General features: G+C 43.2%; 1 protein-coding gene across 1 annotated transcript in view; it reads right to left on the minus strand.

Moving 5' to 3' along the window:
* The window catches only part of LOC111963855 (allograft inflammatory factor 1-like), a 46,211-nt gene extending 32,076 nt beyond the window's left edge, over positions 1 to 14,135 (minus strand). The window contains exons 1-2 of the mRNA XM_023987407.2: positions 13,966 to 14,135; positions 13,656 to 13,717 (exon numbers count right to left, since the gene is read on the minus strand). Coding sequence (XP_023843175.1) covers positions 13,656 to 13,717; positions 13,966 to 13,990 — 87 coding nt within the window. The 5' untranslated portion in view covers positions 13,991 to 14,135. The remainder of the gene's footprint in view (positions 1 to 13,655; positions 13,718 to 13,965) is intronic.
* Positions 14,136 to 14,345: the final 210 nt, after the last annotated feature.

A 14,345-nucleotide genomic window follows, 5' to 3' on the forward strand; every position in this document is an offset into this window, starting at 1 on the left:
GCTGCCAATGCGGCCAGTCAGGAAGTCCAGGACGGTGTTCAGACTCAGGGCCCCGAACTTAATGATGAACCTGTACTATGGTGTTGAATGCAGAGCTATAGACAATGAACTGCATTCTTACATAGGTATTCATCTTGTCCAGAGGGGATAGTGCAGTGTGCAATGTGATGACGATTGCATCGTCTGTGTGATCTATTGTGGCGGTAAGCAATTCAAGTGGGTCTAGGGTGTCAGGTAAGGTAGAGGTGATATGATCCTTAACTAGCTCTCAAAGCACTTCATAATTACAGAACGCAAGTTCAGTTACCTTTGCTTTCTTGGGTACAGGAACAATGGTGGATCTTGAAGCAAGTAGGGTCAGCAGATTGGGATAGGGAGAGATTGAATATGTCCATAAACACTTCAGTCAGCTGGTCTGCTCATGCAGACCAGCATGAGCAGACCAGGACGCGGCTGGGATGCCGTCTGGGCCGGCAGCCTTGCAAGGGTTAACACGCTTAAATGTTTTACTCACGGTCGGCATACCTACACTGTTTGTATTTGGCCATATTCCAAGTCACCGTGCCATGGTTAAATGCGGTGTTTCGCCCCTTTCAGTTTTGCGCGAATGCTGCCATCTATCCACAGTTTCTGGTTTGGGTATGTTTAAGTAGTCACAGTGGGAACAACATCCCTTATACCAGGGCTTCTTAAACTTTTTCAGCTTGGGACGCAAATGAGAATTTCTGTGTTTTCCTGGGACGCAAGCTTATAAAAAATATGCAACTATACATAAATATTGGTACATTTCATTGCCATTATGACTAAAACAAATGCAATACAGACAAAAACAAATAACGAAATTAAATATCTATATACATATTTATTAATGTTTATTTCCCCCCCATTAAAAACACTCGTACATATCTGTCTAGGTTGGAACTGTTGCTGTTAAAATACAATGCATATTTCTTTTATTCTGAACTGGAATAAACTGATTGATCACATCACACAGATGTCGACCAGAAAACACACAGTCCTAATGAGAGCATGTCTATTCTGGGCTCTGTTTTTGACAGTGTAACACTGAGGTCATGCTCAGCCTTGAAACTGTTTCTGTACTTGTTTTTTAAGTATGTCAGAGTTGAGAACCCTGACTCGCCAAACTGGACCAGGACATCTACTGCTTTCTCAGTCAGGCAGGAGACCGCTTCCTGTTGTAGATGAGCAACCCAGAACTGTGTGAGTCAGTTTATTCCACTTTGTCACGTTTGAAGCACTGTTTCCTGAAGCATTCTGCCCTGTTCTGAAAGAACTCCCTGGGTTTACCATCATGCTGTGGATGTTTGGTCAGGACGTGTCGTTTTATTAATTTGATCCTTATGAGAGACTCATTACTACGCACTTCCCCGCACAAAACACATTGTGGACGCTCCTCGTTATAAGTTTGTATGAAAGAGAGAGAAAGTCATCGCTGTATATGCGTTTCATGACAATTGAGCTCAGTCAGAACTTGYGGCTAGCATGAGTCCATTTCATGRCARCGGTGAGTGCTGGCGAGTGGGAATAACAAGACAGCGCTGCATTGTGTGTGTCGTGGAGTGATCTTCACGAAAACTGCAGAAAAAAGATCCGCTAAACCGCGAAGCACACGGGCATCTCCCTCTCACACTCGCGCAGCTGCCAAACTGAGCASAGRCCRCTKCTAAGCAGAGAGCGCAATGAACAGAGAGCGCAGATGCACTTGGCCAAATCAATTCCAGTAATTAATGAAACAATTATAAATTTACTCTGACACGTTGCGACCCACCATTAAGAGGTCGCGACCCATACTTTAAGAAAGGCTGCCCTATATGAACTCAGTCACCGTATCCATGTATTCGTCAATGTTATTCCCGGAACATATCCCAGTCCGCGTGATCAAAACAATCTTGAAGCATGGATTCTGATTGGTCAGACCAGTGTTGAATAGACCTAAGCATGGGTACTTCCTGTTTGAGTTTCTGCCTATAGGAAGGAACGAGCAAAATGGAGTCGTGATCAGATTTGCTTAAGGGAGGTCGGGGGCGGATCTTGTAGCCATCCCGGAAGTTTGAGTAGCAGTGGTCCAATGTTTTCCAGAGCGAGTACTACAGTCAATCTGTTGGTAGAACTTCGGTAGCGTTTTCCTYAAATATGCTTTGTTAAAATCCCCAGCTACAATAAATACGGCCTCAGGATATGTTGTTTCCAGTTTGCATAAAGTCCAGTGTAGTTCTTTGAGGGYCGTCGTAGTATAGGCTTGAGGGGGAATATACACGGCTGTGACTATAACCGAAGATAATTCTCTTGGGATGTAATATGGTCGGCATTTGATTGTGAAGTATTCTTGGTCGGATGAACAAAAGGACTTGAGTTTCTGTATGTTATCAAAATCACACCATGAATAGTTAATCATGAAACATACACTCCCGCCTTTCTTCTTCCCGGAGAGGTTTTATTCCTGTCTGCGYGATGTATTGAGAACCCAGCTGGCTGTATGGACCRGGACAGTATATCCCAAGAAAACCCTGTTTCCGTGAAACAGAGTATGCTACAATCCCTGATGTCTCTCTGGAAGGAGAGCCTTGCCCTGAGCTCATGTACTATTGAATATTATCTAATAATATACTCGGAAGCGGTGGATGTTGTGMATGCCTCCTGAGTCGGACTAGAAGTCCACTCCGAATACCTCTTCTTCTCCGGCGGTGTTTTGAATGCAGCCTCTGGAATAAGTTCAATTGCCCTGGGGGGTACGAACAAAGGATCCAATTCGGGAAAGCCGTATTCCTGGCCGTAATGCTGGTGAGTTACCACCGGTCTGATATCCAAAACGTATTTTCGTCTGTATGAAATAACACACAACAAAAATGTAATACTGCAAAGTTGCTTAGGAGCAGAGCTTCCATAGAGGAGATGATTGAGAGAATTGGAAGCTGGGGTTGCTTAGGTGGCCATGATGGTATGAGGGGCAGATCGGGAATTTAGGCAGGACACCGGGGTTAACACCCCTATGATAACTGGCAAGGGATCTTTGGTGACCACAGAGTCAGGACACCGTTTAACATCCCATCCAAAAGACAGCACCCTACACAGGGCAATGTCCCTTATCACTGCCCTGGGATTTTTCTTTTTTTAGACCAGAGGATAGAGTGCCTCCTACTAGCACTCAAACACCACTACAAACAACATCTTTCCTGGTCAGTTTCCCATCCAGGGACTGACCAGGACCAACCCTGCTTAGCTTCAGAGCCAAGCCAACAGAGGGATGCATGGTGGTATGCTGCTGGCCATGCTATGTCTCTAGGGGTTTTAAAGACAMAGGCTGTGTCCCAAACAGAGCCCTATATAGTGCACTACCTWMRAACAAAGCCCTTATGGTCCTGGTCAAAAGTAGTGCTCTATATATGGAATAGGGTGCCATTTGGGACTCACCCACAGTGTGTGTTTCTTCCTGTGCTATAGAGCTCATGAAAGTGGGACATGAGAATGACTCTGATACCGGAGTCAGTAAAGAAAGGCAGGCAGCCATTGTGACTGTTCAGGCGTAGCTCAGTAATGTGGTCCTGTATGGTGCGTTCATTACCAGGGTTGTGGGTTCCATTCCCAGGGCCAACCATATACAAAATATATMCACACGCATGACTGTTAAAGCCACATGTCGTCGGAGGCTCCGTGTGATATAATGGCGGATCCTCCGGAGGCATGCTAGAGGTTAAATTGAGCTCAGCATCACCGTGCACCTCCTCCATTTTGGTCCTGTAGGTCCTGTATAAACACAAACTCACTTCCTTGACAACTTCCTTCTCAGACGCTTTGGATAAAAGAGTCTGCTAAATGGAATATATTATAGAATATGAAGAGACATTTGATGCCTGAAGAGGTGTTAGTACAGTACATGTGTGTGAGTGGGAGAGAAAGGGTTATGAAGAGTGTTTGTGCGAGTGGTAGACCGTGAAATTGTAGGTGAATATGAGAATCAGCATTGCAGGCAATCTCTCAAGGACGGCGGCACGATTGAGTGGGTCTGACTCATCACTGCAACAAACACGCACCCAATATTATTAGCAACAGTGTTTCCCTATATTCTTTTCGGGGTGCTCCTCCGCTGCTAAAATCGTTGCCGCCACTCCAAAAATATGATTTAAAAAAACAAAATAAAACTAAAGTGATAGATACTGTACACACACACAAATACCGTTTTTAATCATATTTTTGGAGTGGCGGAAACGATTTAGCATTGACAGAGCACGCCTAAATTAATATAAGGGAAACTCTCAATGAACATTGAATGTAGAGCTGTAACGATTCAAACGTTTAAGACTCCATCGGACCCGGGGAGCCTAAACCGAACAGCCCTAGTCAAACTGAGCAATGTGTCCAGCTTTGCGCACTGTGCCCAGCTTCGCGAGGTAGGCGGCCTGTTCCTGATCTTGCACATCTGCGYCACTCGGGAGCCAAAGCTCTGACAAGCGGTTTGTCTCGACTACACAAACAAATTACACGCAGAGCAGACACTACTAAAAACGACAGTATCAATGAACATTGATTCTAGAACATTAATGCTCAGTTTGTCGCGCGTGTCATTGGGGTACCCACGTACCGCTAGCAATATTTTAGCCAAAGACTGTTATAAAACAGACTAGCTGTCTAGTTTGTTTTATAAATGTGAAATAAGCATAAAACACAATTATATCATGAATTGCCAATTCGTTCTCATTCTGAGAAATAAGGTAGGCCAATTGATTTCAACATCTGAACAAAGTGGACAGGCTAACATGCTTTTCAAACAGTTGGAGACAGACAGAAAGGTGTGTTCATCACATCTGAATTGTTCAACCTTGTTTGCTAGCAAATAGATCCAAGTTCGCTAAACTTGAAATATAAAAGATTAGCTGGCTAATCACTAGCACGTGGGCTTGAGAAATTGTTGACTAGACGTGTCAATTTTCTATAGCCTAATTCCTGCTACAAAAAGTTAGTCATTATTAGCGAATTAGCATTATGCATGGTTCTAGTTAAATTTGTAAGAAAAAAGGGAATTTTCATAGACTTGAAAGCCAGATCAGTGATTATTGAAAAAAGAGCAGGTTCAACTATTTTGATAAACTCATTACATTATTAGTTGGTCTTATGGTTGTGGAAGGCTTATATGTAGCCTAGGTATAACTTCACACGCCCTGAATTAATTTGATTATTGCTGACTGTTTGAAATGCAGTGTATTTGACCTTAAAATTGTACAATCCTTAGAGAAAACATTTTTAAAAAGAAAAGTAAAAAAAACTAAAGAAAGCAAACACACATATATATATACACACATATATATATAGTGCATTCTCACAGTGCATTCGGGAAAGTATTCAGACCCCATTTTGTTACGTTACAGCCTTATTATAAAACTGATTAAATAAAAACATTTCCTCATCAATCTACACACAATACCCCATGATGACGAAGCGAAAACAGGTATTTAGACATTTTTGCAAATGTATTACAAATAAAAAACAGAGATACCTTATTTACATAAGTCTTCAGACCCTTTGCTATGAGACTCAAAATTGAGCTCAGGTGCATCCTGTTTCCCATTGATCATCCTTGAGATGTTTCTACAACTTGATTTGGAGTCCACCTGTAGTAAATTCAGTTGATTGGACATGATTTGTAAAGGCACACACCTGTCTATAGAAGGTCCCACAGTTGACAGTGCATGTCAGAGAAAAAACCAAGCCATGAGGTCAAAGGAATTGTCTGTAGAGCTCAGAGACAGGATTGTGTCGAGGCACAGATCTGGGGAAGGATAGCAAAAAATGTCTGCAGCATTGAAGGTTCCCAAGAACACAGTGTCCTCCATGGAAAAAGTTTGGAACCACCAAGGCTCTTCCTAGAGCTGGCCACCTGGCCAAATTGAGCTATCGGGGGAGAAGTGCCTACAGTCAGGGGGGTGATCAAGAACCCGATGGTCACTCTGACAGAGCTCCAGAGTTCCTTTGTGGAGATGGGAAGACCTTCCAGAAGGACAACCATCTTTGCAGCACTCCACCAATCAGGCATTTATGGTAGAGTGGCCAGACGGAAGTCACTCCTCAGTAAAAGACACATGACAGCCCGCTTGAAGTTTTCCAAAAGGCACCTAAAAGGACTCTCAGACCATGAGAAACAAGATTCTCTGGTCAAATGAAACAAAGATTGAACTCTTCGGCCTGAATGCCAAGCGTCAAGTCCGGAAGAAACCTGGTACCCTCCCTACAGTGAAGCATGGTGGTGGCAGCGTCATGCAATGGGGATGTTATCAGCAGCAGGGTCAGGGAGACGGAAAGATGAATGGAGCAAAGAACAGAGAGATCATTGATGAAAACCTGCTCCTGAGCGCTCAGGACATCAGACTGGTGGCAAAGGTTCACCTTCCAACAGGACAACGACCCCAAGCACACAGCCAAGACAATGCAGGAGTGGCTTCAGAACAAGTCTCTGAATGTCCTTGAGTAGCCCAGCCAGAGCCCAGACTTGAACCAAATCAAACATCTCTGGAGAGACCTGAAAATAGCTGTGTTGCGACGCTCCCCATCCAACCAGACAGAGCTTGAGAGGATCTGCAAAAAATAATGGGAGAAACTCCCCAAATACAGGTGTGCCAAGCTTGTAGCGTCATACCAAAGAAGACTCAAGGCTGTAATCGCTGCCAAAAGTGCTTCAACAGAGTACTGAGTACAGTAATCCTGTTTTAATTTTTTGATGTGCAAAAATGTCAAATACACTGTTTTTGCTTAGTCATTATGGGGCATTGTGTGTAGATTGATGAGGTAAAAAAAACAATTTAATCTATTTTAGAATAAGGCTGTAACGTAACAAAATGTGGAAAAAGTCAAGGGGTTTGAATACTTTCCGTATGCACTGTATGTGTATGGTGTATGTAAATTATGTACACTACATGACCAAAAGTATGTGGACACCTGCTTGTCGAACTTCTCATTCCAAAATCATGTGCGTTAATATGGAGTTGGTTCCCCTTTGCTGCTATAACAGGCTCCATTCTTTTCAGAAGGATTTCAACTAGACATTGCTGCAGGGACTTGCTTCCATTCAGCCACAAGAGCATTAGTGAGGTCGGCACTGATGTTGGGCAATTAGGCCTGGCTCGCAGTCGGCGTCCCAATTCATCCCAAAGGTGTTCGATGTGGTTGAGGTCAGGGCTCTGTGCAGGCCAGTCAAGTTCTTCCACACTGAGCTCGACAAACCATTTCTGTATGGGCCGCACTTTGTGCATGGGGGCATTGTCATGCTGAAACAGGAAAGGACCTTTCCCAAACTGTTGCCACAAAGTTGGAAGCACAGAATTGTCTAGAATGTCATTGTATGCTGTAGCGTTAAGATTTCCCATCATTGGAACTAAGGGGCCTAGCCCGAACCATGAAAAACAACCCCAGACCATTATTCCTCCTCCACCAAACTTTACAGTTGGCACTATGCATTGGGGCAGGTAGTGTTCTCCTGGCATCCGCCAAACCCAGATTCGTCCATTAGACTGCCAAATGGAGAAGCGTGAGTCATCACTCCAGAGAACGTGTTTTCCCTGCTCCAAAGTCCAATGGTGGCAAGTTTAACCACACTCCAGCCGACGCTTGGCAATGCGCATGGTGATCTTAGGCTTGTTTGAGGCTGCAACCGAGGACAGACGATTTTCTCACACTACGCGCTTCAGCACTCGGCGGTCCTGTCCTGTGAGCTTGTGTTGCCTAYCACCAGCCTACCAACAGCTGGGGTATATTGTGTGTAGATAGATGAGGGGGAAAAATGTAGGAAATACATTTTAGAATAAGGCTGTAATGTAACAAAATGAGGAAAAAGTAAAGGGGTCTGAATACTTTCCGAATGCACTGTACATCATTTACACACACACAGTCAGCTCAGACAGATCCAGCTCAGAGGCCCAGCTCAAAAGCTCCATCAGTAGCAGATTTTAATTTAGAATGTTTATGGAGCAAATATTAGTACATCGAATCGTATCGAATAGTTTCAAATTAAAGAGTATTGTTCCTGTATCGTATTGGAGCCCATGTATCTAGATACATATCGAATCGTCTTGAAAGGGAAAGATGTACATCCCCACTAAAACCAAATCGAAACTGTAGAAATTACAATAGACCTACATTTAGTCTCTCAACTCTGTCCAGCTTGTGAACAGTCATTGAAACAAAAGTTAGTCAGGGAGCATCGAAAATTCCAAAAGCTGTCACGTTCCTGACCTGTTTTCCGTTGTTTTTGTATTTGTTTAGTATGGTCAGGGCGTGAGCTGGGTGGGTAGTCTATGTTATGTGTTTCTATGTTGGGTTCAATGTGTTGCCTGATATGGTTCTCAATTAGGGGCAGGTGTTTGACGTTTCCTCTGATTGAGAACCGTATTAAGGTAGGCTGTTCACACCGTTTGTTTGTGGGTGATTGTCTTCCGTGTCAGTGTTTGTACCACACGGGACTGTTTCGTTTGTTTAGTCTGTACCTGTTTGTGCGGTCTTCGTTATATGTAAGTTCACATGTCTGTTGACGTCGTTTGTTGTTTTTGTATAGTTTGTAAAAGTGTTTCGTTTCGTGTTCATCTTCGTTTAAAATAAATCAAACATGTATTCTCCACAAGCTGCGTTTTGGTCCGATCCATGCTCCTCCTCAGACGAGGAGCAGAACAATCGTTACAAAAGCATTCTTTGCTCATTTTGACGGCAAGGAAATATAATCAATTTGAAGACCGAATGAGGCCTGCGGGGGAACAGGAGTTTGACACCTCTGGGGTAGAGCAAGTGCAAGGTGAAGAGAGAGAGGAGCAGCAGAGCATCATTATATTTTCATACATTTTGGAGTAGAATGTAGAAAATTCACCAGAAATTACATAGAACTGGAGGTGGTGATGCAGGCATGTTAGTCACAGGCGGCAAAGCGCTAAACCCAAGGCTGAGCCAATCATCAGTCAACTAGTGACTACACTGCACCTGGAAWTACTGCTTTCTTGAGTATACCAAAAAAGGCTTGCTTTTTTACAATAGTACAAATGTATGCTTGTGCATGTATGGTCGATGTCATCAGTTCACCAATATGGGTCTAAATTTTGTTGATGTTATTGCAGAAATGAGGATGATCATTTTGTTAAACGGCCCACAAAAAAAAAAAAWGTGATTCTCCTGATTGACCTCTCTCCGCAACCTCCCACTGGGCAAAAACAGGTTGAATCAATGATGTTTCCACATCATTTCAACAAAACAATGATCTATCAACATGGAAAACTGATTGGACTTGAAAAAAGTAATCAACGTAAGGGCATTGTCTTTTTTCATCCAACTTTTAACCGAAAACCAATGACATGGTGAAATGTTTAGTTGACAACTCAACCAAATGTAAATCAAAACTAGAAGTTGAAATGACGTCTGTGCTCTGAGGGCTGATTCTCTCTCCTCACTTCTAGGTTTGTTTCCATGTGACCAGAATGAGAGACAGAGAGAGACAGAGAGACAGAGAGACAGAGAGACAGAGAGAGAGAGAGAGAGAAAACAGGCTTCTAGCCCCAAAGAGAATCTGTCAACAGCAATCGCTGAAAATCCTCTGCGGTATCATTAACAGCAAACATTTCCTTAGTGAAAACATTGTAAAATAAATGTACAGAAACAGCAAGTGKGCAGTTAAAATTGGCAATAAACACACAGATTTCTTTCATCAGAGCTGTGGGGTGAGACAAGGATGCAGCAAGAGCCCCACCCTTTTCAACATTTATATCAATGAATTGGTGAGGGCACTAGAACAGTCTGCAGCACCTGGCCTCACCCTACTGGACTCTGAAATCAAATGTCTACTGTTTGCAGAGGATCTGGTGCTTCTGTYYCCAACCAAGGAGGGCTTACAGCAGCACCTAGATCTTCTGCACAGATTCTGTTAGACTTGGACCCTGACAGTGAATGTCAGTAAGACAAAATAATGGTGTTACAAAAAAGGTCCAGTTGCCAGGACAACAAATACAAATTATATCGAGACACTGTTGCCCTAGAACACGCAATTAAATTATACCTACCTCGGCCTAAACATCAACACCACAGGTAACTTCCACAAGGCTGTGAACGATTTAAGAGACAAGGCAAGAAGGGCCTGCTATGCCATCAAAAGGAACATAAAACTTGACATCCCAATTAGGATCTGGCTACAAATACTTCAAATCAGTTATAGAACCCATTGGCCTCTATAGTTGAGGTCTGGGGTCCACTCACCAACCAMRAATTCACAAAACGGGACACCCAATTGAGACTCAACCAGAATTTTGCAAAATATACTTTGTATWCAATGCTAAACCYCAAATGATGCATGCAGAGCAGAATTAGAACTATACCCACCAGTTATCAAAATCCCCAAAAGTGCTGTTAAATTCTACAACGCCCTAAAAGGAAGCGATGCCCACACATTCCACCACAAAGCCCTCACCTACAGAGAGATTAAAATAGAGAAGAGTCCCCTCAGCCAGCTGGTTCTGGGGCTATGTTCACAAACACAAACAGACCCCACAGAGCACCAGGCCAGCAACACAATTAGAGTCAACCAAATTATGAGGAAGGAACTATTTGACACACTGCAAAGAATCAACCAAAAAAACTAAGCAAATTGGAATGCTATCTGGCCCTAAACAGAGAGTACAGTCGTGGCCAAAAGTTTTGAGAATGACACAAATATACATTTTCACAAAGACTGCTGCCTCAGTTTGTATGATGGCAATTTGCATATATATCCAGAATGTTATGAACAGTGATCAGATGAATTGCAATTAATTGTAATTCTTTGCCATGCAAATGAACTGAATCCCCAAAAAACATTTCCACTGCATTTCAGCCCTGCCACAAAAGGACCAGCTGACATCATGTCAGTGATTATCTCGTTAACACAGGTGTGAGTGTTGACGAGGACAAGGCTGGAGATCACTCTGTCATGCTGTTTGAGTTCGAATAACAGACTGGAAGCTTCAAAAGGAGGGTGGTGCTTGGAATCATTGTGCTTCCTCTGTCAACCATGGTTACCTGCAAGGAAACAAGTGCCATCATCATTGCTTTGCACAAAAAGGGCTTCATAGGCAAGGATATTGCTGCCAGTAAGATTGCACCTAAATCATCCATTTATCGGATCATCAAGAACTTCCAAGGAGAGTGTTTCAATTGTTGTGAAGAAGACTTCAAGGCGCCCAAGAAAGTCCAGCAAGTGCCAGGACCGTCTCCTAAAGTTGATTCAGCTGCGGGATCGGGGCACACCAGTACAGAGCTTGCTCAAGAATGGCAGCAGGCAGGTGTGAGTGCATCTGCACGCACAGTGAGGCGAAGAATTTTGGAGGATGGCCTGGTGTCAAGAAGGGCAGCAAAGTAGCCACTTCTCTCCAGGAAAAACATCAGAGACTGATATTCTGCAAAAGGTACAGGGATGGGACTGCTGAGGACTGGGGTCAAATCATTTTCTCTGATGAATCCCCTTTCCGATTGTTTGGGGCATCCGGAAAAAAAGCTTGTCCGGAGAAGACAAGGTGAGCGCTACCATCAGTCCTGTGTCATGCCAACAGTAAAGCATCCTGAGACCATTCATGTGTGGGGTTGCTTCTCAGCCAAGGGAGTGGGCTCACTCACAATTTTGCCTAAGAACACAGCCATGAATAAAGAATGGTACCAACACATCCTCCGAGAGCAACTTCTCCCAACCATCCAGGAACAGTTTGGTGACGAACAATGCCTTTTCCAGCATRATGGAGCACCTTGCCATAAGGCAAAAGTGATAACTAAGTGGCTCAGGGAACAAAACATCGATATTTTGGGTCCATGGCCAGGAAACTCCCCAGACCTTAATCCCATTGAGAACTTGTGGTCAATYCTCAAGAGGCGGGTGGACAAACAAAAMCCCACAAATTCTGACAAACTCCAAGCATTGATTATGCAAGAATGGGYGGCCATCAGTCWGGATGTGGCCCAGAAGTTAATTGACAGCATGCCWGGGYGGATYGCAGAGGTCTTGAAAAAGAAGGGTCAACACTGCAAATATTGACTCTTTGCATCAACTTCATGTAATTGTCAATAAAAGCCTTTGACACTTATGAAATGCTTGTAATTATACTTCAGTGTTCCATAGTAACATCTGACAAAAATATCTAAAGACACTGAAGCAGCAAACTTTGTGGAAATTAATATTTCTGTCATTCTCAAAACTTTTGGCCACGGACTGTACACAGTGGTAGAATACCTGCCCACTGAGACTGACCGAAAATTAAGAAAATCCTTGACTACGTACAGACTTAGTGAGAATAGCCTTGCTATTGAGAGAGGTCGCCATAGGCAGACATGGCTCTCAAGAGAAGACAGTATATGTGCCCACTGTCCACAAAATGAGGTGGAAACTGATCTGCATTTCCTAACCTGCCAAATGTATGACCACATTAGACACATATTTCCCACTGATCACACAGACCCACAAAGAATTTGAAAACAAATCCAACATTAATTTTAAGCATTTCACTGTAATGTCTACACCTATTGTATTCGGCACATGTGACAAATACAATTTGATAAACTCCTATATCTGTAAGGTGAAATACCACAATGTGCAATCACAGCAACATGATTTGYGTACCATTTCCATGAGAAAAGGRCAAACAGTTGAGCGCAAACATTGTAAATACCACCAATATCTTCTCCCACTATCTTCATACTACAACTATTTGCACATTGCTAAAACACTTTACATAGCTGATATAACACTTTAAATGTCAAACTTTTTTAAACCTTTGAGTGCAATGTTTACTGTTCATTTTTATTTAAAAAAAATGGATGTTGTTAAATTAGTTCTCTCACTTATGTTTGTTTAGGTCTTAAGATGGTTCCCAGCCAATAAAGCTGCTTTGAATTTAAATAATTTTGAGAGAGAAGAGAGAGAAAGAGAAAGAGAAAGAGAGAGAGAGAGAGAGAGAGAGAGAGAGAGAGAGAGAGAGAGAGAGAGAATATCAAGAACAAGCTACTAAAATGCTGTGGGCCCGTTCCAGGCCACTTCCAGACTGTCGCCCCCGACACAAAGGGCGCATTCAGCCCGCTTCCCAAACACGCATTTCCCGTCTAAACGCAGGGGGATAACCGCCCGGCTCCAGGAGTCAGAGGAGAGGGGCCACACAGCATCTGCCCTTTTTCTGATTTTAGTCTTTAAATCAGGTTGGGGAATATGGAATTGGATAAATTGTAGGCAATATTTAGGGCGAGATTAGACTGGTCTAGCGCGAGCAAATACATTAAAACCAGGAGCGAGAGGGACATTCATAGACCGACCCCCAGAAGACGTAACGTCAGCTGTGACGGGTATGCCATGCAACCAGTGGCTGTCGCTCTCACGACACAGGGGAGACCGCCGGCAAGATAACGGGTCACCGGGTCAATAACAATGAAATCAATCATTTATGACAGATTTTTATCACATGCAAATAATATTGATAGCAATAATGCCGTTTACGTTATTAGCAAATGTGACTGGCCAAATCCATATTAGCTATGTGCTAGCTAAATCAAAGTAGGTTCAAGGCCAAGTGGTATTATTCTGTCGAAAATAAATAGTTAATAGATTCCTTGACAAAATAAAACGCAAATATCGACATTAGAAACATCACCGGATTTACCTTGTTTATTTCCTCGCATCTCTCCCTTTGTTGAGCTTTGAGTAATCCAAAGGCTTTCCCTCCTGCAAGAAAATAGATCGGACGTTAGCTAGCTACAGTAGTCTAATTTCATCACGTTAGCTAGCTGGTCTACTATCTAGATAGCCCTATTGCTAGCCCTTGCATGCTCCATTGCGGAGAGTGGCGAGCATTCCATTCCAACAGGCAATACAGAACTAGCTGACAATAGATTGCAAATGCTAGCTAGCCCTTTAGCTTGATAGATAATCCCCCCCAAATATCCCACTCGGATAACGTTATTTGCAATTACCTTGAAATTTCTGATTCACGGGCATTGTGGAGTGAGTTTGATATAGTGAGATGGGGAAGGAGAAATCAGCGGACAGCAGCTCGCTGGTCTTCTTCCCTTCGCGGGGTATTGCCCTGTGTGGTATGGCTGTGGCGCGCTGCCGTGACAGTGGCTCCGTTTCTTATAGTTCAATGAGTGGGTCAGTCAATTCHCAGCAAGTGATGCTCTCTGGCTCGCCAGAGATACTAGTGATTCTTGGTTACCCTCGTGTGGTAAATTAAAGAACTGCAAGTGTAAGGTACACAATCTGCTTTCAAAATAAAAAAGATTTGAAACGAACACTGACATGTACAGACCTACCTAGACCTATTTGTGGATGTCTGAGATTTGAAGCAAAATTT

This window comes from Salvelinus sp. IW2-2015, linkage group LG5, assembly GCF_002910315.2.
Source record: "Salvelinus sp. IW2-2015 linkage group LG5, ASM291031v2, whole genome shotgun sequence".
NCBI classification, from domain to species: Eukaryota; Metazoa; Chordata; class Actinopteri; order Salmoniformes; family Salmonidae; genus Salvelinus; species Salvelinus sp. IW2-2015.